Source organism: Danio aesculapii, chromosome 24 (assembly GCF_903798145.1).
Source record: "Danio aesculapii chromosome 24, fDanAes4.1, whole genome shotgun sequence".
Lineage (NCBI taxonomy): Eukaryota > Metazoa > Chordata > Actinopteri > Cypriniformes > Danionidae > Danio > Danio aesculapii.
Genome location: NC_079458.1, coordinates 19812960 through 19840164, shown reverse-complemented (window position 1 = coordinate 19840164; position 27205 = coordinate 19812960). Strand labels below are relative to the sequence as shown.

At 35.9% G+C, this 27205-nt stretch overlaps 1 protein-coding gene across 1 annotated transcript in view; it reads right to left on the bottom strand.

The window, feature by feature from the left end:
• Positions 1-909: 909 nt before the first annotated feature.
• ctnnd2a (catenin (cadherin-associated protein), delta 2a) overlaps positions 910-27205 on the bottom strand; it is a 644499-nt gene continuing 618203 nt past the window's right edge. Inside the window, 4 exon segments of the mRNA XM_056450831.1 lie at positions 910-2596; positions 2599-2659; positions 6694-6770; positions 9784-9915. Coding sequence (XP_056306806.1) covers positions 2400-2596; positions 2599-2659; positions 6694-6770; positions 9784-9915 — 467 coding nt within the window. The 3' untranslated portion in view covers positions 910-2399.

Here is a 27205-nt window from a genome sequence, read left to right as displayed (position 1 = left end):
AACTGGTCCATCAACTGTGTACTGTAAAGTTCCTGTCGAGCTCTGCCAAAGTCCCACATCAATAGTCTGTTCTCATCTTTCCTTTAACAATTGGCTGGCGAATCCCCCATTATAAGTGTGTAGATTGCTGAAGCTCTCGCCAGGAAAATGACGGGAACACAACACAAGGCTGGGGCTATAATGCTAGGGTATTTTTGCAAAATAAACTTCAACCACTGACTCTTCACAGCCTCATCTTTGGGTAGGGGAAAGAACACGAACTTTCCCTCATACCTTAGATAACAGCGTCTTCACGATGTGATTCAACTGGGATCTGCTACAGTGTTTGTCTTCCTCTTTTTCTTTCTACAGTGTTTGTGGTCAGGGCCGTGGGTTTCAATTTACGTTTCGACGTCACACCGACATGGTTAAAGACTCGTTACCCCCACGATTCATTTGAACCACCCTGAATCGACTCTTTTACAGATAAATCAATAGATTTAAACACAGTGCACTTTCAGATTTAAGCCTTAGCGGGATATTTCACTTCACTTAGAGCTGTGTTACACACTACCTGGAAGGTCATTTTCAAAAACCCATAATAGGGGCTCTTTAAGTCCTTCATGGAACCATTGCTGCCAATAGAGAACTATTTCTAATGTGTTTCTATCCGTTAAATATACCGTGGGTGCAAAGGAAATACAGTAAGTAATTGCGTACGAGTAATTGAATACCAATACCAGTGAGTAAAATATTCTGCATCTGTTACTAATTTTAAGTTTAGTTTAAGTAAAAAAAAAAAGTTAACCATCAAATCTTGCGACTTATAGCACCACCTAGTGTCCATCATGCAGTGATACCATTGTAACTGGTTTGAATGTGCATTCCCTCTGGTGTGGTAACAGTAGACATAAAAAAAACATCTCCAAATCGCAAAGATTAATTTATTGTCCTGACATCAGAACATCATCCAAATCCAGCGTGATTATTCATGTAGCTTGGTAAGAACACAACTGGGACCAGGTCAACATTTCAAGTTTCATTTTCTCTTTTCTCAGTCGGACATGAAGGTAAACAGAATTGTTTTGCTTATTCTTTTTTTTTTGTACAAGTCTTTTCTGGTTTGTTGCTTTCAGTGACACTGACATCTGCACATAAAAATTATATAGATCTATATTTATATTCATATTTATATATTTATCATTCTCTATTAACATCTCAGTGTTCATTATCATCATGTCGTCGAGTCAAACAGCAGAAGCCAAACCGTCAGAAACAAAGCCTCTCATATTAAACACTGATCGACATACAGCACACACTCAACTAAACATTGAGAGACAGGGCTTTTTTTTGTACATCTTTGGAGGGAATTAAGCTTGCAAAGTTAAGTTTTGCCCTCCTGGTAGTATTCCAGTGTTTTCTAGACGTCGCTTAATTCCAGTTAAATACACTTATGAACGGAAGAAGAAAAACAAAACAAAAAAACGCAGGTACAAATCGAACCGAACAACTTATAAATGTCTCCAGTGCTGATCGAAGAGATTTGGCACAGTCAGTTCGCACAGAAAACCGAGATCGAGGTCTAAAACGGACAGTTTTCCCGCAAACGTGGATGATAAGCAGCCACATTTATTTTTATTCCACACTTGAGTCATCCAGAAAAAAAAAGTGAATTTGAAAAAAATGTCAAAAATCTACATCTATTTCTGTAGGCAGTGAGAAAGCACTTTGTCGACGAGAGAAGGAGAGTGAAATGACGCTCCGGTCTTCATCTGCTTTTGTTTTAGTTGCCACAAACATATTCACATTTTCAGAATCAACAATACTGGCACGCACATCCTTTCTCTTCGCATGTAATTTTGGGAGATGAACACTCAACGTTGATGCATTTTGCTTGTTTTTTTTTTTTTTGTCTTTTCCTTGTACTGTAAAAGCCACGGGAAGAACTGCGTGGTCTTGTGTAAATTTACACAATGCACATCTTTTAATGTACACCAAATACTTTACATAAACTTAAAAAATAGATGGAAATAATGTGGAAAAAATTATTCACTGACTGAAAAGAACATTTGGGGAAAAAAAAGGGTGAAAAGCTGCTCCCGTAGCTCGTTTCTACAAACTTGGTTTTGTTGTGCTCACATTCCTTACCTTCCTACTTCTTTTTCTCTTCCACACTTTTCAAATAGCTTTCAATACAAACCTACTTTCTACTCCAAAGGTTAGGCTTTTGCTTCTCTTTAAAGCATGTGCTCGCTCTCATCTCTCGCGCATTCTTTCTGTCTCTGTCAAGGCCTTCTTTTCTCCCTCACGCTTTCTCTTTTCTTTTTTTTTTAACGCTCACGGAACCAGCTTAGACTAACAAAACTTGCTGAAAAATGTTTTGTGATACTCATGCACATGCAGTTTTGCGGCCTCTACGTTTAAACCCAAGAGTCGGGGGACGCGGGGTAGTGGCTGGTTTCATAGTTGAGTTCGCTGTAGGGCCGAGCGGCCGAGTAAAAATCCACATAATTTCCGGTGGATTTGAGTCCCAGGTGCATATTGAGATCGGTGGCGGGCGGGGGGCGATGGACCTGATCCTCAAAAAATGGTTCCTCAAAGTTCCTAGTGGAGTTTGATAGATGGGGTACGGCTCGTAGTCCTTGAGCGGGGGCTCCTGCGGGATGGGTGGCACTGGGACCTGAGGTGAAACAAATAATATAGATTTGTATCTTACATTTGGGAGGAAATAACAACTGATGTGATTGCAAATGACCTGATTTAGAGGTTTTTATGTTGAACAGGGCTCATTAATAAGGATGGTCTATTACTACAGGTACATTTAAAGTGTACTGATTATTGTGTTGTCCAAACTGGTTATCTTTAAAATGTCAAACATTTTATATACATAGAATATTAAATGTAAGTTAAGCATCTAATGCAACGGTCCTCAATCTTTTTATCACCGCTTGACAATTTTACAGCAGACCAGGGGGTGGGGGATGTCAGTGGATTATAGGCGACCATCAACCATTTTCTAAGAGGATGACAAGCTGTCACTCTGATACAAGTTTTATTTATGGAGAAAATTACAAAGCACTGCAGTGTTTGATAATTAGTTTACCGAAATGTGTATATTTCATACAAACTGATCGGTCAGTTCTTGTCACATGACTCACGGTGCACTCATTCATTCAACCAGATTTGTTGAACATGAGCTGCGGATCTGTTCCTTAGCAGTTTGTGGATCCTTCACTGGGCCTTTTCCCCTTAGCAAAGAAACTTTCCAAAGATGTCTGTTTCTTACTCATTCTGCTGCTCGTGGGTTAATTTTGTCACTCAAGTGATGTATGTATATATATATATATATATATATATATATATATATATATATATATATATATATATATGTGTGTGTATATATATATATATATATATATATATATATATATATATATATATATATATATGTAAATAAATAAATATATATATATATATATATATATATATATATATATATATATATATATATATATATATATATGTAAATAAATATATATATATATATATATATATATATATATATATATATATATATGTGTGTGTGTGTATATATATATATATATATATATATATATATATATATATATATATATATATGTATGTATGTATGTATGTATGTATGTATGTATATATATATATATATATATATATATATATATATATATATATATATGTATGTATATATATGTATATATATATATATATATATATATATATATATATATATATATATATATATATATATATATATATATATATATATATATATATATATATATATATATATATATATATATATATATATATATATATACATACATGTATATATGTATATATATAGTAATTTTTCAAAATTAAATTTTTTTCAAAACAAAAGATCATTCAGACTCAGATCATAAATAAAATGGAAATAATTAATGATATCTTGTGTGGCCCGGTACCAGTTGATCCACTAACCGGTACCAGTTTGCGGTGGTTGAGGACCACTGGTCTAATGTTTAAAATTGCTTAATAATTTTGTGTTAATATAAATATAACAGACATATTTATGTAAGAATAAAACAATATTCTGGCTCAAATGGGTGTGAACAGTCAAGTCCAAAAATATTCATACCCCTGACAAATTCTGACTTAAAGTTACAGCAAGTTTTTTTGGACCGGAAATGACACAGGCTTCTAATAAGACTATGTACAGGAGGCATCATTCTGGAGAAAATATTCGTCAGCTTTTATTTTACATTTCAAACAATCTTGAAACATTTGCGGTCAGCACCGATCAAATATCTGCAGATTACGCAAGGCCTTACTTCAAAATCTTTGCATAGGGCCACGCAGAGCCTCTGCTTGTGGTAGTCTTGGTAGTATTAGTTTCAATTTACAAACCTATTTATACAGTTTGGCCCTCTGTGTATTTATGAAATTACTGCTGTCTTGAAGGATTTTTTAATACACTTTAATAACTTGATTTCCTTATGTCATGTCATTTTTATCCACTTATCCGGGGCTGGGTCGCTGGGGCAGCAGTCTTAGGAGAGAACTCCAGACTTCCCTCTCCCTAGACACTTCCTCCAGCTCCTCTGGGGGATCCAGAAGCGTTCCCAGGCCAGCCGAGAGACAAAATCCCTCCAGCTTGTCCTGGGTCTTCCCCGAGACCTCCTCCCGGTGGGACATGCCTGGAACACCTTCCAAGGTAGGCGTCCTGGAGGCATCTGAAACAGATGCCGAGCCACCTCAGCTGACTTCTCTCGATGTGGAGGAGCAGCGGCTCTACTCCATACCGGTCTGGTACCCCCATAGTATCGTCAGTCTATAGTGATTGATGATTGACTCCTGTACTAGAAGGCGGGATTTATTCGGCATATAGCGATCTATAATGGGCTCCTGTACTTGTAGGCGGGGCTTTATTTACCATATTGACCGTTACACTTTTCCCCTTTCAAAAAGATACGAGTGACATGTTTTGTGTATTCTATAGTCTTTGCCGGACCATAGAAACCTCTTTATTTTTGAGCCCTGTTGTCTTAATAAATCTTGTGTTTGTGAATGTTTCCGCTAATATTTTTCATACAGTATGTAGATTTACAAATATAATACAATAGCCCAATGCATTCTGACTAACATCTTTGGAGCTCCACAGAACAAAATGAAGAGATTATGTGTGTGATTATAGATGGTGTTGTTCAATTAAAACAAGCTCTAGTGCAATTACTCTGTTAGGGGGCATTCACATAGAACACGTTTTTCCATTCCAATAAATTTTCATCTTCAATCCATTCCATTCCTTGATCCTTGATGGATGTGTGTGACCAATGCGAGCTTCTTCGTGCTCCTAGTGTTTGCATGTCCTTTATGGCATAGAATTAAATAAAATTGAAATAAAATAATCATTCAATAATAAAAAAAAACACCTAAATTGTCTTGTTTTGTCACACCCTTATCTCTCTCTCTCTCTCTCTCGCTCTCTCTCTATATATATATTAATTACATATTTTTTCAAGACACTTCTCTACAGCTTAAAATGCCATTTAAAGGCTTAAGTAGGTTAACTAGGCAGGTTGGGGTAATTACGCAAGTTATTGTATAACAATGGTTTGTTCTGTAGACTATCCAAAAACAATTAGCTTAAAGGGGCTACTAATTTTGACCTTAAAATGGCTTTTAAAATTTTTTTAACTGCTTTTATTCTAGCCAAAATAAAACAAATAAGACTTTCTTCAGAAGAAAAAATATTATCAGATATACTGTGAAATTTCCTTGCTCAATTAAACATAATTTGGGAAATATAAAAAAAGAGAGAAAAAAATTAAATGTATGTATGCATGCATGTATGTATATATTTATTTATTTTTTATTTTTTTTAAATATTCTTTTATTTTATTTTTTTAATCACAAAATTGTGCACAAAAATGTAGGAATTACCACCACAAAAATCTGTCACTTATATCAAAAAAAAAAAAAGAAAAAATTATTTGGGGGTCTGATTAATTCATTTTATTAATTTATCCATTTTATCCAATCACACAATGTTCACTTCTGAGTGAACTAACCCTTTCAATTCCTGTTACTTTGCTTTGGATGAAAGAGAGATTGGAAGCAGAAAATGAGATGTTACTAATTGAAAACGATGCAGAGCTGACTGCTCTCCAGCTACAGAAAGGCAAGATTCATGAGGAAGCCAGTCTTATCAGCACTCAGCCTCCTCGCAGCTGCTCGTCTGGCAAAGCATTTCTGTCAACATACGCCACCATTCGGAACTGTGCCAGGGACAGCTGGCAAAAACTTGATCCATATGAAATCGCAAAATTTACCATTATAGACCACGTCAAGGAGAAGTAATAGATCTTCTATATGGTCAAAGTGCCAAAAATACAGGAAGCGTATAGTTGCTGTTCATTAGCATAGCATGCAGGCAAACAAAGTCAAATAAACAACATCTGACAGGTCTATTGGAGAATGGATGGATCTTTAGGCTTTTGTTTGCCAACACAGATCTGGATTGGTGGATAGACAGCTGCCTCGCACTGAAAACACGCGCTAATGACTTCTCAAATAGCGTCGGTTGTAGAGAACGGTAATGTAGAATTCTGAGACGCATTTGATGTACAGTCTGGGATCTGCAGTCCCTGTTTGACCCTGGTTAGTTGAGTCGTCTCCGGCTGATTCAACACTCACCTGGTTGTGTTTGATCTCGTCATTTGAAGTCTCATACGAGTTCCGGAACAATGTGGATGTTCCACAGGAGGTTTGAACTGCGGGATGAAAGCCAGAGTGAGAATGTGTGAGAATACTTTTTTTAATAAAGCGTTGAAATACTTGGAAAAATTGCATATGTTGATAGTGAAACAAATCCAGGCTTTAATAAGACACTCTGTTAAAGGTGTAGCAAGAAATTCTAATGACTGTTTCTAGCAAATGCAAGTCACATGGCCAACTGTGACTTCAAATGTTCATTTTTTCAATGCCACATATATTAAAATAGTAATAACATCTAACATAAGCCAGGTAGCACTTTACAATAAGGTTACATGGTCACACTTAACAATAAGGTTTCGTTAGTTAATGTATTTACTAGCATTAACTAATAAATAATTCAGCATTTACTAATGCATTATTAACATTCAGATGCATGCTTGTTAACATGAGTTAATGCACCATGAGTTAACATGAACTAACAATGAACAGCTGGATTTTTGTTCACTAAGATGAACAAATACTGTAATAAATGTATTGTTCATTGTTTGTTCATGCTGGTAAATGCATTAACTAACATTAACTAATAGAACCTTATTGCAAAATGTTACCGGTTATATTATAATTGTTAGTTAATGCATTAACGATGAACAACACATCTGTTAGGCAATACGGGATCTTAGTTAATCTCACAGTAACTAATGTATATTGATATGTTAGTTAATACATTAGTGAACATGAACTAATGGTAAACAATGACTTAGTTCAGTGATATATTGTTATTGTTAACACACACTAATTTATCTCTTTACATCAAAAGCTTAATTAGTTTAATATTTACTTACACATACACTAGATGTATTTGATAATGCATTAGATAACATGACCTAACAATGAAGAACACATTTATTAAAAATATTTGTTAATGTAGACTTACAAATATAGTCAGGAGTTAGTTAATACATTAGTTAACATGAACAAATAATGAATAAGGTTCAGCACTATATTCCAAGGTACTTATTACATGGCTACTTGTGCAGTGGATATAAACTATTATTGATATTATTATTATTATTATTATTATTATTATTATTATCATTATTATTATTATTATTATATGAACTATTATTATATGAAGTGACTTTTCCTATATATATTCTGCAATATTAGCACTCGTACAGCCTCTTCACCCTTGTGTATTACTCAGCCCACGTGAGTCATGACAAGCAGAGTTTGACAAATATTGCTGTTGGACAACATAATGTACTTTGGAGGCATTTTTTAGGCAAGGAGTTGTTTAGATTGCAACTATGCAGTTTATTTATAAGGATAATGCTAATTTTAAAATATTTATAATTTCAGAGATTCAGCACATTGGCAGAAATTGATGGTTTCACAAGATGGTAACAAAGACCACATAATAAGTCTTTAAGGAGAAAAATTCTGCATAAATTTCAAATTACAGCTGATCAAATAATTATAAAACTAGTAAGTGACATTCTAAGTCAATCTCTCTCTTTTGTATGTTGTAGTGCTGTATTTATACCATGGTAATCTGGTAGTGTTTGATTTGCTTTGATTAATTGTGATCTCCCGATTGCAACAGAGAAATACTGGGAAACCTCTGTATATTGATGGCGTTTCTGTTTTGTCATCACTTTAGACATCATGCTAGAGAATTATTCAAACACTAGCTCCAAAGTGACGTTGGTGAAGTAGCAAGGGTTTCTGCTGTTCTGACGTCAGCTGCAAATGTGAATGAATGGTGGAAGAAAATAGTTCCTCATACAAACGTGTTTTTGACACTGAGTCTGATTTTATTTTTTTAACATGATTATGCCGTGGAACTGTTGTATAAACACAATTTCACACTCGTAGCAGTGTGATATGGCTGTATATTGTCACTGGTGGGACACTAAGGCACTCAGCCTGAGGCCTCAAGCCAATGCTTGCCTCCCACCAGTGACTATATGCAGCCATATCATACTGCTACTTGTGTGATATTGCTCACATATATAGTATTTGTACATATATAGTATTTGTATATATATATATATATATATATATATATATATATATATATATATATATATATATATATATATATATATATATATATATATATATAGATAGATAGATATAGATATATGTATGTATGTGTGTATATGTATGTATGTGTGTATTTGTATGTATGTGTGTATATTTATGTATGTGTGTATGTATGTGTGTATATGTATGTATGTGTGTATGTGTATGTATGTGTGTATGTGTATGTATGTGTGTATATGTATGTATATGTATGTATGTGTGTATATGTATGTATGTATGTATGTATGTATGTATGTATGTATGTATGTATGTATCTATGTATGTATCTATGTATGTATGTATGTATACACACATACACACACATTTGCATATATTGCCTATGATATTGCATATCAAAATTCTATATGGGTTGTGTTTTCTGAAAATCATGGTCAATTACATGATAGAGTTTTAAATCGATCCATTCATTAATATTAAATCACTTTGATTTTCACTATATGTGACACTGCACCAAAAAAGACCACCCTGATCTTATGTTGCATAGGTGTATTTGTGGGAATATCCAAAAATACACCTCAAAAAATTACTAGAACATTTAGTAAAAACCATCTTGCATTAAGATATTTCGTCAATTTCTTATACTTATTCAAAACTTATATTTTCATACGCTAAGAACTACATCTGGAAAACTTTAAAGGTGATTTTCTTAGTATTTAGAGTTTTTTTGGAATCCTCAGATTCAAGATTTCAAATAGTATCTCTTCAAACATACAATTTCCAAAACCTGACACTTATGACTTATTTTGTAATCTAACATATCACGTAACATTAAATTAAGCTAAATTATAATAAATGTCATGAGTATTCAAAATAGTTCTGTGTAAACCTTTGCATTCTTCAGAAACAGTCATCAGACGTTTTTGCCCATTCAATAAATTTTGCCACACTTGAATTTTTTACTCTGATTTAGTCGCCCTATGTTAAGTTCTTTAACAAAGCTGTGGACATCTTCCTCCTACGTACCTGCCATTGTGTCCTTTCTGGCAGTGTGTTCTCCTTTATTTGCATGATAAGTAGCATTGCTTCCAATGGAGTCGAATTCGCTCTTCCTGTCCTTGAGGCTGATCATCTCTCTGGGTGAAGCAGGAGCGCTGGCTGCAAATCAGACCATCACGCACACGCACACACACACACACAAAAAAAAAAACTGTTTACCAACTTACTGCACACTGGTCCCATTACAAACTCCATAGCCTATTCTCTCTCTCTTTCTTCATGTCTATCCTCATTTTAGGCCTTCCTTCCCTTCTGCTAGTTACTGTTTGTTTAGTCCAGACGTCTCTCTCTTTTTCTCTTTCGTCTTTGTTCCTGGTTTGCTGTCTGTATGAGGCTGGACATGCAGAGATGTGCATCATTATTCATGATTAGTGCTGTTTAGCATGACAGCATGAAGGATGTTTCCAACAGGTCCTGTAACAGCCAGTTCCAATCTTACCCAGCTTCCCCGACTCATGACAAACAAGAAACTGTACAAAAATAACACATTTATCCTTGAAGTGCCATCCTTTGAAAAAAAAAAAAGTCACGACAGAAAAGTGTGAAGATGGCATATGACAAACACAACTCATATGCAAGTAAACTGCACTTTTACATTATCCTGAGTAGATATTGTGTGAAGTTTTATTATTGTTATGCAGTTCCATATATGTGTTTTGACTGGTTGTTGGAGAGTTTCTATGCAGTTGCTAGGATGTTCTGATTGCTTTTTTTGATTGTTTTATTGTTGCTTTTGAGTAAGGTATTCTGATTGGTTGAAAGTGGTTGTGAAGTTGCAAGGGTTTCCTGGGTGGCTGTTAGAGAGTTCCTATGCAGTTGCAATAGTCCCTTTTCACATATCCGGGTTTCTCAGCAGCAGAAGTCGTCATAGTTGAGTAAACTTTTAGCGCAGTGAATGGGAGAGTACAACAAATCATTTTTTTACAATCCTATTTGCTGAAATAAAATAAAAATGCCACGATGGTGTTATCAAGACTTTCAGAAAAAGGAAAAAAAACATAGCGTGAGACTGATGACGGCAGCCAGAGGAGAGAATAACGTCAGATTTACTCTCAGCCCCATAGATGCTGCATTACATGCACCTCACACAAGCGGGAATTAATTTTTTGTAATTTGACGCAAAGATGATATAATACATACATAAATGCATATAAATGTTCATACGTAAAAAAAAAAAATCAATCAAAATATTAAAATTTTTCAAGGATTTAAGATTATGATGACCGTTAAACACATCATAAGAGTCTTGTGAAAAGGGTCCACATGTTCTGATTGCTTGTTAGGGTGTTGCTATGCTGTTGCTACCCCACTGTTAAAATGGGGTAAAACTTTACAGCAGAAAGAAAGGTGTTTACAGCCTGGTACAAAGAACGATTTTGGTTCATATAGCTAATATTACCCTCCATGACAACTGTGAGGGAAATGATTTTTTTTTTTTATAACTCATCAGTTTCATTTATATTGAGTTATATTAAGTCTGCATAATTAAGAGCGTGGCCACCTGAGTGACAGCTAGGTCTCGCTGGTCGCAGTCACTTCACCTCAGCTGATTCCGGCTGATTAGCTGCTGAACTCGTAATATAAATCGTATTTTTATTTTGTTTTATGTGGCTTTACACAGTCAGTTGCTTTTTGGAATTATTTCTTACAATTATCAGATGATATGACATGCTGTGTGCACTTAATTGTGCTCACAAATCATTCACGTGGCCTTCATTTCCCAGGTGAGTGAAATTATACACTTATACCATCTCTATAAATGTATTTGTTTTAAGATCATTTATCATTTATATTTTTCTTTAGACCTGTAATGCACTTCAGAATCTGACAGACTGATTAGCTGTAGGCTAATGAACAGTCATCTGAAACAATGTCATACAGTGTTATGCCTGGATTTCATAAATAGCCTTGCATTTACTAACATAGACTATATTTGAAGCATTTGAGTGTAATTTGCGTTTTCCCCCCGTAGAAAAACGTAATAAGAACAATGCTTAGTGGCTGAACAAAAGTGTTTTAAAAGACTAAACACTTTGATATAGTATACAACTGAGCACATGTGGTCAGAACACAAACGAGACGCAGGTAATGAAGTATATTAAACGTTTATCCCAAAGAAACGCCGGTCTAAGCAAAATGCTAGCAGACATCTGTAGCTTCGCTCACGCTCTGCCTCTTTGCCCTAGTTTGGTAGCACCTCAGTCGGTGCGATGACGCTAACAAAATGGCGATGGTTGGCCACGCCTACTGGTAGTTTCTTTTGGGTTCTTCAGAAACCTATGGGTGACGTCACGGATACTACGTCCATATCTTTTACAGTCTACGGTATTCAGTAGCTAGGGCAGGGGTCTCAAACTCTAATTGGCAGGGTGCCATTTCAACTACTGACAATTCATAGAAGGCCCGTTTTAACGTTCAAGCACAAGAAAAAAGTGGAAACCTGACATAATTGATGCATCTTAGATCTTAGGACAACAGACATGACTTATATTTTAAGCATTATGCTGCGGTCACACTAGAGTTTGAGCTTGTGAAATTCTGTCGTACGGCACTGCGAAACGGAGCGGGATTAAATAAGATGATTAGATATGTAAAAAAAGGGAGCGATTGCTCTATATTTTAAATTTCTGTCCAGAGAGGTCATGTTTGATCCTCGATTGGTCTCACACAATCACATGATGCGATTTCGCAGGTCAGAGTTTACCGAGCTTGAACTTTGCACCGCAGTAAACTGCAAAAACTTGACTCCCGACCTTGTTTAATCTATAATTGTTGTGTGTTTGGCTGAGTGTTAGATACAAACTCATTCTTCCACAGATTTATGCAGTCAAAACTCTAGCTTTTTGTTTCTTGTACATATTGAAGGGGTAGTTTAAATTGCTATGAAAATACTACAAATAATAGGCATAATAATTTTTATTTTGTCCCAACCAATTGTACTGTTCCAATAACGTAAGAACAGCAGAAAGCAGTTTGGGTAACTTAAGTGACTTTACTGGCAATTGTTCTTCTCAATAGCTTTCTTATTTATTTATTTATTTATTTATTTATTTATTTATTTATTTATTTATTTATTTATTGTAAAACTACAACAAAGAGGGGAAAATATGTACATATTCAAGTTTACTTTAACAAATTCAATTCAACCAGCAGTACAATTTTACCAATGTACACAGTTTTTATGCAAATCTTAATATGCATATGAGGAAAATGAGACAATTTGAATCATATATTAGCAATGTGTAAGCCATGAATAAGTGTTTGTACAACAAAATACAGGTGGTATAAAAGTCTAATAATCAAATGACCATTGAATATTTACAAAAATAGAGCACTTACGGACATGTATTTTGACGTTTAAATCAGCCACAGAATTAAAACGCATACGTGTTACTCTCGACCATACACTGGGAGAAAATGAAAGTAAAACTAATCCGAATGCAGTACTTTAAATGTCGACTAGGTAGTGGGTCAAAACCACAAGTGGCTAGATGCAACTGCACAACAATGATAGTAAGTATTTATCACATCAGTTACGGTCCGGAAGGAGGAGGGCAGCCCGTAAATGGCTCGCAGGCCGGCAGTTTGAGACCCCAGAGCTAGGGTATTCTGAATGGTTCTAAGCAGTAGTAAAGTTGCAAAGGTTTCCTGGGTGGCTGTTGGAGTGTTGCTGCTCAGTTGCTAAGATGTTCTGATTGGTTGTTAGAGTGTTGCTATGCTGGTAAGGTTTCATAGGGTAATGCTAGGATAATGCTATTCAGTAGCTAGGGTATTCTGAATGCTTGTTAGTTGCTTGGAGCTGCTGGTGTTTCCAATGTTGCTATGCATGTTCTAGAGTGTTTGGAGTGGTTGTTCGTGTTTTGCTATGTGGTTACTAGAGTGCATTGAATGGTTGTCAGAATGTTGCTCTACACATGTGTTTCAGTGGTTGTTAGAATTATGCTCTGTGGTTGCTAGTATTTTCTGACTGGTTATTAGAATGTTGCGATGCAGTTGTGATATTGTTCTTTGATGTTTTTAAAAGTTATGCAGTTGCTGATGTGTTTTGAATAGGTGTGTGATATTTAGGGTCTATAATAAATAGTGCATATATTGTGGGAGTTAAGAATATTTAGTATGCCACATGCTCTGTAAAAAACACAGAAGCAATAATACTCTCTACTCCACACAAATCAAACATGCTTGATCCAGCCAGGAGTATGTGTAAAAACACTTAGTTTGCCAAAATCTCTACAAGAGAGTTATAAGCAGTCTGCTTTTTATTTTGTTTAATCCATTAAAAGTATGTTTTTCTTATGCATATGAAAGTAATTAACAATATTTACCACTCTTATGAATATGTTTTGCAAGGTGTCCAAGTTTATTTAATCAATCATACATCAGAAACCTGAATATGAGTTATTATACAGTCACTGCAAAGCTTGACAAAATCAACAAAGCTGGTTTCAAAGTGTTGATTTATTTCAATTATTCAAACTTTTGCTTGTCATTTTGTTTTGTTAAGGAAAATAACCAGCCTGTGCTCGTTCGACACATTAAGAACCGTAATGAAGAGTTTTCAGCTGCTCTAAATCCAGCACACACACTCACATATGTTACCTGACATTGATTATCAATAGCAGCACCCGTTTGCATTACTGCTATTTTCAGCACTGGCAGTTTGCACTAATTAGTCTTGCATTTTTCAAGTTTAAACTGATAAATTTATTTAAAGAACGCAATTAAGAATGTTTATTTTTGCCATGCCAATTCACTATTGGTGTATATATCTTTTTAATCACATACATTTTCTACACACAGAAACCACACATCTCCTCATACTCACAACTAAAGCTGCACTATTAATTTCATAACAAATATTTGGATTTAGACTTCAGCCCGGAGTAGCTGCAGCTCTTTCTGAAAGGTGAATTAGCATTTGTTTGTGAAAGAATGTCTCAGAGCAACACTGTGTAATCTGTTATTCTGTTTTCGAACAAATCATATGAGCCAGTGGTCCATTCATAAGCTACTGTCTTTGTATCTAAAAGAATCTGCCGTTTGAATTAATTGGTTGATTAAATGACACAATCACTCATTAAGACAGGGCCTTGCTGCCACCTACTGATGACTTTAGTGTCATACCCATTTATCCATAACTGGCCTCAAAAACACTTAAGACACCAGCCCCAAAACATACTCTGCAAAATATTTTTTATGGTAAGTTAAAAAGAAATAAAAATATAAAAATATTTTAGATTAGATTAGATTCAACTTTATTGTCATTACACATGTACAAGTACAAGGCAACGAAATGCAGTTTCGGTCTAACCAGCAGTGCAATAGCAGCGAGTGCAGGATACAGGTACAAGTTATAAAGTGCAGTTATAGAAAAACTATGGTAATATTTAAAGATGGATGTACTATGAACATTATATACAGGCTGTATTAGCTATGAACAGATTTACAATAAATTAATATATGTACAGGATGCTATTAATAGCAGAAGTGTGCAGATAAATAAACATAATTACAAATTTTTATTTTATCAATATTGCATACAAGAGTACAGAGTGGTTCCTAGTGTGTTACTATGTGATGTCTCGAATGTGTTCAGCAGTGGGTTGCTATGCGGTTTGGAAGGCTTTATAAGTGGTTGTTAGAATGTTTTATAGTGGTTGTTAGATAGCTCAGCTTCCAGCAAAATCTCATTGGTCTATAACATTCTGCTGCTCATAAGGACAATATATTCAAAATAAATCTTTCAAATTTTAACATACATTTTTAAAAAATATATTTTTGTATTATTATGAAATCTGTGAGGTATTTTGTGTTCTGTGTGACGCATTCTGTTATAAGAATGACACAGACTTTCACTTGAAGCCACTTTTGTGCCACTGTCAGTTCCATATTACCTTTGTATTAATGGTTTCATTTGTAATTCATACTCTCGTCGTCGCATTTTCCCGCACGTTTATGCTGACCAGTCGAAAAGCAGTTTAGGAAATATGTTCAACAACATCTGGCCAATGAGTGATGTGGATGTGGACTGCATCTTGATTCTTTTCAACTGGTTCGGACCAAAGCAATCAGTGTGGTGTGAAAAGGACCCAAAAATAACGGAAAAATGCTACAATATATAATTTGTTGCCTTTGATCTGGACAAAATGAACCGAACCACGGATGTGAAAACACACTAAGTCTCTATTTCAGAGGTCATGACAATAGAATAAACCTCCAACTATTCCAGCATAGGTTTTATGCAGCGGATGCCCTTCCAGGCGCAACATAGTATTGGGAAATACGTCACACACACACACTCACATAAACTACATAAAATTTAGCTTATTCAATTCACCTATAGCACATGTCTTTGGACTGTGAGGGAAAACGGAGCACCTGGAGGAAACCCACACAAACAGGGGAGAACAAGCAAACTCAACACAAAAATGTCAACTGGCCTAACTGGGATTTGAACCAGAGACCTTTTTGCTGTAAGGCGTAAGTGCAAACCACTGAGCCATTGTGCCACTGATTCCTGAAATAAAAACAATAAATCACTTTCCTTTGACATCTCTCTAGTTTGACATTCTTTTTCATATTATTGTTTTCATTCATTTCCCACACCATTCCCCTTTCTGTTACGGAATACCACTAGAGGTCATAACGCAGATCTTTTGAATGGAAGTTCCTCAAACCAGAAGTGCGAACGGTAATTGGTAATGCAGTATTCACTCATGAAAGAAGGTGGATAATGAAGTCTGTCTTGATTTCTGCCACTGTAATGAGCTCTGTGTGTTTTGTCCTAGTCACTTCAGAACAGCTGTATGAAGGTCACAGAGATCAGGAATGAGTCTCCCCTCTGTGCCTAAAAATCCCTTCCAGCCTCAATGCTCTAACCGGATCAGCGTCACTCCCCCTCCGGCCCTCCTACAGCCTGGTCTGATAGAGCCCGGATCCCTGGATAGTGGGCAGCGGCACTATCTCAAAAGCACACAGCTACCCGAGGGCTCACGGCATGGAAGACCTCTTTGGCCAGCACAGAAGGATTTAGACACACACACACACACACACACACACGCACGCACACACACACACACACGCACGCACGCACGCACGCACGCACGCATGCACGCACACACACACACACACACACACACACACACACACACACACACACACACACACACACACAGTGAAAAACCATAAAAATACACACACGCACGCACGCACACATACACGCATCAGGCTTGACTGTGAAACATAAACTCATTCATAAACAAACACACACACACACACACACGCACACACGGGCATCTGGCTGGACTGTAAAACAAACTGGTTCATAAACACGCACACACACACACACACACACACACACACACACACACACACTTGACTGTGATAAACCATAAAAAACACACACGCACGCACATACAAATACACGCATTAGGCTTGACTGTGAAACAAACTCATAAACAAACGAGCACACACACACACACACACACGCACGCACGCACACACTCACGCACACACGCACACACACACACACACACACACACACACACACACACACACACAAAATGTTTACCAACTTACTGCACACTGGTCCCATTACAAACTCCAAGTATTCATAGCGCGTCACTTCTTTCACATTTGTTTATGTTACAGCCTTATTCCAAACTGGATTAAATTCATTAATTTCCTCAAAATTCTACACACAATACCCCATAATGACAATATGAAAAAGATGTTTTGAAATTGTTGCAAATTTATTACAAATAAAAAAAGAATAAAAATCACACATGTACATCAGTATTCTCAGCCTTTACCATGAAGCTCTAAATTGAGCTCAGGTATTCTGTTTCCACTGATCATTCTTGAGATGTTTCAGCAGCTTAATTGGAGTTCACCTGTGGTAAATTAAGCTGATTGGACATGATCTGAAAAGGCATACATCTGTCTATATAAGGCCCCAGGGTTGACAGTGCATGTCAAAGCACAAACCAAGCACGAAGAAAGACAAAGGAATTGTCTGTAGATCTCCAAGACAGGATTGTCTTGAGGCACAAAGCTGGGGAAGGTTACAGAAAATTTTCTGCTGCTCTGAAAGTTCCATTGAGCACAGTGGCCTCTATCATGCATAAGTAGAGGATGTTTGAACCACCAGGACTCTTCCTAGAGCTGCCCGGCCATCTAAGCTGAGTGATTTGGGGAAAAGGGTCTTAGTCAAGGTGGTGATCTATAAAGCGATGGTCACTCTGTCTGAGCTCCAGCATTCTTCTGTGGAGAGAGGAGAACCTTACAGAAGGACAACCATCTGTGCAGTAAACCACCAACCAGGCCTGTATGGTAGAGTGGCCATACGAAAGACATTCCCCACCTGGAATTTGCCAAAAGGCATCTGAAGGACTCTCAGACCATAAAAAACTAAATTCTCTGGTCTGATGAGACTAAAATTGAACCCTTTAGAGTAAATGCCAGGTGTTACTCTTGGAGAAAACCAGGCACTGTTCATCACCAGGCTAATACCATCCTTACAGTGAAGCATGGTGGTGGCAGCATCATGCTGTGGGAAGGAACTGGAAGACTAATCAGGATAGAGGGAACAAAGTATTGAGCAGAGGTTGTGAATACTTATGTACATGTGATTTTTCAAGTTTTTTATTTTTAATAAATTTGCAACAATTTCAGAAAATTCACATTCTTTCACATTCTCATTAAGGGGTAGTGTGTGAAGAATTGAGGAAATAAATTTATTTAATCCATATTGGAATAAGGCTGTAACATAAAAAAGTAGAAAAATTGAAGCTCTTAAAATCCTTTCGGGATGCACTGTATATGCACACACCTTTTACTGATCAAGCCTGACTGTGAAACACAAACTCGCTCACGCACACGCACACACACGCACACGCACACGCACACACACGCACACGCACGCACGCACACGCACACACACACACACACACACACACACACACACACACACACACACACACACACACACACACACACACACACACACAGCTTTTTTACTAATCAGGATAGACCATGAAAAACTCATAGTTTTTTCCAACTGATTACACACAAAACCTTTTCTTGTCACAATTTCTGAAACATCTCACTCAAAATGCAAAACTACACCCCAAATCTCCAAAACCAGAAGCTGTTTCTCAGCCTTGAAGCCTTGAAGTTTTCAATTGCATAAAACACTTTTTCCCAAACACTACACACAGTTCTCGACCTACACTGTAAAACACAAGCTACTTGCTTTCTTTTTCCAAACCCAACCAATCAAAATGCTACACTTATTCACCAGATCATGCACACATGCTTCTCAAATGTGGAAACACTCATTTCTGAACCAATTGCTTTACTCTAGTATAGGCCAAAGGTGATGGGACACTGGCTGTTCTGGTCCGGAAAAAAAAAACAACTGGTTTGCCACCCATCCACAATTTGTACTTTTGTACCTCCCCCAGATTCACCTTTCCTAAATTTTAAATTCCTTTAGAAAAGAAAGGAATTATCTCAGCCTGGCTCTGTAAAGTGTATGATGGCCAACCCTATGCCTGCAGGACACATCTCCAGACAATGCACGCTTCTCCCCGAGACCCCCACACACAACTGTGTTCTTCACTGTATTCTAAAGAACATACTTTTGCTTTAAATATGCTTATTATTATTATTATTATTATTATTATTATTAATTTTGTATTTTTTTACATTGTTACATACACCATGTTTATGTTTTTTGTATGCAATATACAACAATAATGTTTGGCCTAATAACTAATTTTTGTTTCTTCATTGCATTGGTGTACAGTGGTTTACAATGGACCTGTTACACTTCTCAGCAGATGACTGTTACTGTAAAACATTTTATTGTACTGTAGATAGAAGCCTATAAAGAGCAAAGAGCTTTAGAATTAGAACAACAGTGTTTACATGCTATATTCAAACATTTACTATTATGAAAGAAGCTTCATTCTGATACACGTTTATGGCATTTCTAATGAAGTGTGCCTGTGCAGTTTTGAGAATTGTGTGTAGAGTCTGGAAAAAAAGTGACACTGTTTTGAGAATGTGTGTAAGCAGTTGGAAAAAACTATAATACACACAAACGCACGCAAGCAAGCACGCAAGCACGCACGCACGCATGCACACCTTTTACTCATCAATCCATACTGCAAAAAACAAACTTGCTCCTACACACACACATATACACACACACATACACACACAAACAAAGCACACGCACACACTCTCCAGCTTTCAGCAATAAAACACATAATAGCTCTGAGCACCACTCTACCCACAATGGCCAAGAGAAACATTAGCATGCTAATTATTTCAAACCCATAATCAGATTATAACTGCAAGTGCTTTACCCTCTTCTAAACTGCCTTAATATGACTCCTAATCTAATCACTGCTCCTCCACAATGCATCATTTCACAAAAAAAATATGCACATAACTGATCATCTCCCTTAAATATCAAGCATCTCTGGCTCGGTGTCTGTTAAAAGATGTACATTTCCATAAAACCTCACCAGTCATGACATTCAGAAACACACAGCGCAGTTTGCTGGAAAATCAGTACTGATGCATTTAACTCTGAGTTCTGATTTGATTTTCTTCCAGCAAAGCTGTGACTCTGGTGAACAGCTGATGATCTTAATGGTAGAAAATGAAAACAATATGTCTCGATGGACGTGCTGGAAAAATTGATATGTGCTACACAGCAGATCTCCGTGATTTAGCCGGATTTCTGTGGGAGAAAGGCTTTTGTGTCGGAGCTCCGCTGGTATCAGGAGAGAAACTATCGACTATTTCTACACTTGTGTCATGTATATCTCTTTGCCTACAGCCCTGAGATGTGATTCTGTGAGAAATGTGTCTTGATAGACCAGCTAATGCGCACAACAGTCAACTATTTTTGTCAGTGCATCCTTTGAATGAAAGTTACTTCCTATGAAACCTTGCAAAAACACTCTAAACATTAAACATTAACTGTTATAGTTGTATAACTATGTTATGCAAGCTGCAGAAGGCAAAAGGAGTCTGTCTGTACTGCATGTCTATGAAAGTCAGGTCTGAAGGCCATCAAGTTTCTATTAGAAAATGAATGAGCAAAATAAAGAGAGAAAAAAATTAAAAGCCTATATAGCTATCCTATAGATCCTTCGCTTTGTTTTAAACGTGGGTTAAAACTGTTACACGTTTCACAGAGAAACATTCCTAAACAGTTTGCAAACTAATTGTGGCTTTCTTTGTAGCTGCTGTTGACTACGTATTTGTTTGAGCAAGACTCAAGGTTTTTTCTGGTAATATGCATTTTGTATAGTTGTTCTGAAATATGTTAATCTGACCAGTCTTTACTTTGCCTTTGCCCCTGGAAGTAGTTATTTTTAAATTAACTTTATGTCACTTCAACTTAGGGTGCTTTCACACCTGTTTTGTTCCAAAACAGCGATTAAAATTGTTACAATGTTGCACTTTGTACTTGGTGCGGTTCCCTTTCACACGGAAAAGTTTCTAAACGGACCAAAAAAAGCTAAAACAAGTCACGTGCGAGTAAACTCTCCTCACATTGGTCAGAGTTTCAGGGTTTATTTTGAGTCCTGCTTAGCTGTAATGCGTCCTTATTTTAAATTATGGCAATAAGCAACAAGACACACGCAAAAATCTGCGCTTTAATTTTGAATGGTGATACCCCACAGACATCGTCACCAAATATAAATCAGAGGTAGGACTCTCCCTTGGCTAGAATTATGTATTATAGGCTTTACAGCACATTTTAGAGAGAAATAACAGATAAACCAAGACTGCAGTTCGGTCAATTTTCCAAATGGATAAACAGCTCTCGTTAATAGTTCAGCATACTTTCACTTTCATATTTGACAAGAAACACACATTTACCTGTAGGAATGATGACATCCTGCCCTACTCATAATTCTCTCTTCATATAGCCGAATATATGCCTATTACATATCCATAATACACTGTGATATATCCGGGCTCGGATTGTTTTGCTTTCTCACTTCAATCGAGCTGCTCCAGAGTTTGTTTCAATCGAGCAGATACCACCTCATTCAGGCGAACCCGATTGTTTTGGTGCGGATCCTAGCACGATTCACATATGCCAAATGAACTGCACCAACTGGGGAAACGCACCAGATTCCGAAACAAAAGTCTAGGTGTGAAAGCACCCTTACATCAGTTGAACAGACTTAAATCAAAGTTAAGTATTGCATAACTTAAAAGTTGATTAAAGTTGATTAGCTCATTAAAATAAGTTCAAGTAGCATTTAAAACAGATGTTGCCATTGCTTTTGAAAATATCGTTTTTTACAGTGTGGTTAATCCACGATTCATTCTGAGAGTTATTAGAAGAACTAATGCTGCTGCTTTTCCATCTAAATTCGTAAATTTTTGATTTAGTGGCTAATTCGTACGATCTAATTCGTACAATTTAGTACGATTTGCTCATCCCCCAATGAAGGTTAGGTTTAGGAGTGGGGTTAGGTGCCACGCCTCCTTTTTAAAATTGTACAATTTCGTAGGACTGAACTCGAACGAATTAGCCACTAAACTGACAAAACGTAAAATACTTACGTTTTCTCGTGAGATCAGGCTGGCTTTTCATACAAAGTAACATTATCAACCTAGGCTCATTCTGAAAACATACCGCTATATACATTTCTGGAGAGTGCCAAATAAATACGTCGCAGGAGGTACGTTTTTTTTGCAGTTTTTGTTTTTGCGAATCCACCAGACGCCACTGTGTACACATTGTGAGATCTCACATTTTTCTAGAGAGCCATTCACGCCTTGTGTTTTTGTGTAAATCCACTAAAGGCCACTGTCGACTGACTGACTGACTTACTGACCGATTGACTGACCTACCCTCCTCCCTCCCTAAACCCAACTGACAGTGTTTTCAAAAAGCACAGATTGACCCGCCCATCCATTTCCCTAAACCCAACCGACAGTGTTTCCAAAAGCAATCCAGGAAAAAACAAAAAGCTCTTACTTGAATTTTACCAGGTTTTCAGATTTTACCACATTCTCACCCTGTTATTTACTTGTTTATTTCATTTTTTGGGTTTTGTTTTTATCTTACCTGCTTTCTAGAACCGTCCAGACTCGAACACTGTCATCATGGTCAACTCCTCTCCACATCACAAGTCCACCAACGTACGTGGACTGCGACTGGACAAACTGCTAACAGTGGAAAAGTCGTCCACATGGAGGTAAGCGGTCAGCTGGTAAGTGCGAAAAGGAACGGTGTCATACCGCCCCGTAGCATTTGCTTTATAGACGAAATGCAGCCATACGTACTTCTGGCTACATTATTTGCGATCTATAGGAATGTATATAGGGCTACGTTTTCAGAATGAGCCTATGTTGCATATTAAAATGTAAGAACTGTAGTAACTCTTTATAAATTGTGATAATGTTTGGTTTATTAGCTGAGTTGGACTGCTGTCTCATGTCAAATAAAAAATAAATAAACAAAAAAAAAACTTAACATATATAGTAGCAACTGCAGGTTGAAGGAAAATAGCGCAGTAAAAGTACAGATAAAGCAGTAAAAGTACAAATTGATTAAACTACTTAATAAAGTACAATTCCTTACTGGAGGAAAAAAAACCTAAACGTTGAACAAATGTAAAACAAAAACGTTAAGAATTGCCACAAGATAGCATTAGAAAACTACTTGCAGTAATTTGAGTATTTGTAATTTGTTACTTTACACCACTGCAGGTTACCAACATTCTTGGGCTACCAATTTGGGCTATCAGTGAAGATCTAATAGACTATGAGAGACAGGAATGAATGACTACACAGTCAAGTCATATTCTGCTTGTTCAATCTAATGTCATGCGAGACAGTTTTTGGGTTCAAGTGCTCTATCAAACTGGTATAGGGAGGCTATATATATATATATATATATATATATATATATATATATATATATATATATATATATATACATATATATATATACAGTTGTCAGAATTATTAGCCCCTCCTGAATTATTAGCCCCAGTTTAATTTTTTCCCCCAATTTCTGTTTAACGGAGAGATTTCTCAACACATTTCTAAACATAATAGTTTTGATAACACATCTCTAATAACTGATTTATTTTATCTTTGCTATGATGACAGTAAATAATATTTGACTAGATATTTTTTAAGACACTTCTCTACAGCTTAAAGTGATATTTAAAGGCTTTACTGTGTTAATTAGGTTAACTAGGCAGGTTAGGATAATTAGGCAAGTTATTGTATAACGATGGTTTGTTCTGTAGACTATCAAAAAATATATAGCTTAAAGGGTCTAATAATATTGACATTAAAATGATGTTTAAAAAATTAAAAACTGCTTTTATTCTAGCCGAAATAAAATAAATAAGACTTTCTCCAGAAGAAAAAATATTATCAGACATACTGTGAAAATTCCCTTGCTCTGTCAATCATTATTTAGGAAATATTTAAGAGAGAAAAAAAATTCAAATGGGGGCTAATAATTCTGACTTTATCAGATGGCCAGAATGTGATTCATTTGTTATAAATTGTTAAAATATTGATCTCTGTGATGCAGCAAGTCCAGAGACAGATGTGTATAATATGATTTTGTACAAAATTCACTTTGATTTTTGATAAGAATAAATAGTCATAAATTAAATTTGTTGCGACTTGAACCCAGAAACAGTATTCATCAGGACTTACCAAGCGGATTGTTAGAAATCTATTAGATTTTCACTGACGGCCCAAATGTAATCTTCTCCTTCTTTTAGGTAAGACGTCTTTCTTTTGACATCTATAGATGTCTTTAAATCACCAGATTGCTTGGTGAGTTCTTCGGTGTTCAACAGAAAAAAGTTTGAGGAAATTTTCATTATTGTGTGTCAACTATCTTATCAAGTGGAAAAAAAAATCTGTGTTGGCTACATCCAAGTGTTTCATATTTATTTTCACACCTCTGCTATCGATCTGTTGTTTAAACACAATATCATTCTCATAATTGTGTGATATGGCTCTTTTATGAGTGTAATATTGCTCATTTAAACACCACTAATAGATTAAATTGTACTTTAACAACATTAAAACAGCTGCTGCCCTCAATCTGTCTCGGTAATACAGCAATATCTGGCAACTCAACATCATAACTGTTATGTTCTTAGGGTCTGGCATCCTATTAAAGTATATTTGAAGACCTTGACTGGTGGCATTGGAAGCACTACCTTCATGCTTCATGATTAAATTATAAAAGTCAACAAAGTGGCATTGAAGTTCATGCCAAAACCCTTGATGTGGATTCACTGACCAGGCAGAGCTCCAATTTAACTGAGCAACAGCTTCAGAAACACACCGAAATGTGTCTATCATTATAATGTGAGGTCAGTTGACACTAATAATGTGATGGAAAAAATAAGAGATGAAAAGACAAACACTGTAAGCCATAAAGTAAAAGACGATTTGCTCTTCTACATACAGTTGATTCAGAGTTATTTGCCCTCCCTAAATAACAACCCTCCTGAATTTTTAGCCCCCCCCCCCTATATTTTCCCCCAATTTCTGTTTAAAGGAAAGAAGATTTTTCCAACACATTTCTAAACATAATAATTTTAGTAGCTCATTTCTAATAATTGATTTCTTTTATCTTTGCCATGATGACAGTAAATAATATTTTATTAGATATTTTTCAACTGGTTTTCAGCTTAAAGTGACATTTAAAGGCCTGACCAAGTTAATTAGGTTAATAAGGCGAGTTATAGTATAATTAGGTAAATTATTGTATGACAATTTGTTTCGTAGACAATCGAAAAAAATATTGCTTAATTATGAACCCTTTTCACATTTCCGGGATTCTCAGTAGCAGAAGGCTTCATAGCTAGGTAAACTTAGAACACAGTGTATAGGAGAGTACAACAAATAATTTTTTTACAATCCTATTTGCTGAAATAATAAAAGAAAAACTCCACGATGGCGTTATCAAGACTTTCAGAAAAAGAAAAAAAAAAATTGTGTGAGACTGATGACAGCAGCCAAAGGAGAGAATAACGTCAGATTTATTCTCAGCCCCATAAACTCTGCATTAGAAATTCGTTTTTTGTAGTCTGATGCTAAGATGATATAATACATTCACAAATGCATGTAAATGTTGATACGTTTAAAAAAAATAAAATAAAATAAAAGAATAATAATAATAAATTCAAAATATTAACAACTTTCAAAGATTTAAGTTTATGATGACCGTTAAATGCATCCTAATATCAACATAACATCTTGTTAAAAGGGTCCATTGGGTTAATAATATTAACTCTAAAATTAAAAACTGCTTTTATTCAAGGCAAATTAAAACAAAGCAAAAAAAAAAAAAAAAACCTTCTGCAGAAGAAAAAATATTATAGGAAATACTGTGAAAAATTCCTTGCTCTGTTAAACATCTTTTGGGAAATATTTGATAAAGAAAAACAAATTCACAGGAGGGCTAATCATTTTGACTTCAGCTGCATACACATGGAACAATTAGGAAAACATATTCTCTGGGTTTACTAGATTTATTATGTATGGATTTAAGTAAAATTGAATTTTTTTTTTCACAAAACATTTCTTTCAGAATCCAAATGACAATTTATTGTCATTTCAAGCATTTTATTTATTTTTTCATAAAATGACAACTGGTCAAAATAACAAATGTTTCCGAATACTGTGACTGAAAAGGGTTATTCCACCAAATATTGATTTATTACCTTTTATGATGTTAAAACATTGGTGTTTTACTAGGGATGTCCCAATCAGTTTATTTTTTGCCGTCGAGTCTGAGCCATTTGATTGAGTATCTACCGATACCGAAACCTGATTGATACTTCTATAATACATAAAAAAGAGAATAAAGCTAAGAAACAGATCCAGGATGTTCTTTTTTTTAATTCACCTCATTTTAGAATTCGACAACTCTATTAACAAACAGAGCACTTCTGTGAGGTAGCTTAAACAATCAAGTAATAAATAACTTCAATTCTTCACTTTTGGACTTTAGTGCAACAGTAAATATAAAAAAATCTAATATAAAAACAAAAAGCACCTCAACTTAAAATACCCAGCAGGCAATCCCAAGTTTACATATCTCACAGTTTGCTATGGCAATGTTGTCGCCATCAACTTTATAATACCTCCAGACATACTTTCCGCTTCAAGCTGCTTTCATGTTCTACTTTGCCGGCATTAAACTAATAGCGTCTCTGCAGCAAAGTGATGCCATGCCGCACGCATTGCTGTTTCTGTGTTAAGTCAAGAAAGAGGTCTAACTCTGTGCCACTGCATAACTGCATTCAAGTCCTGATCGGGAGGTAACATCCATTCTGAGTCTTAAACTGTGTAATCGGATCTG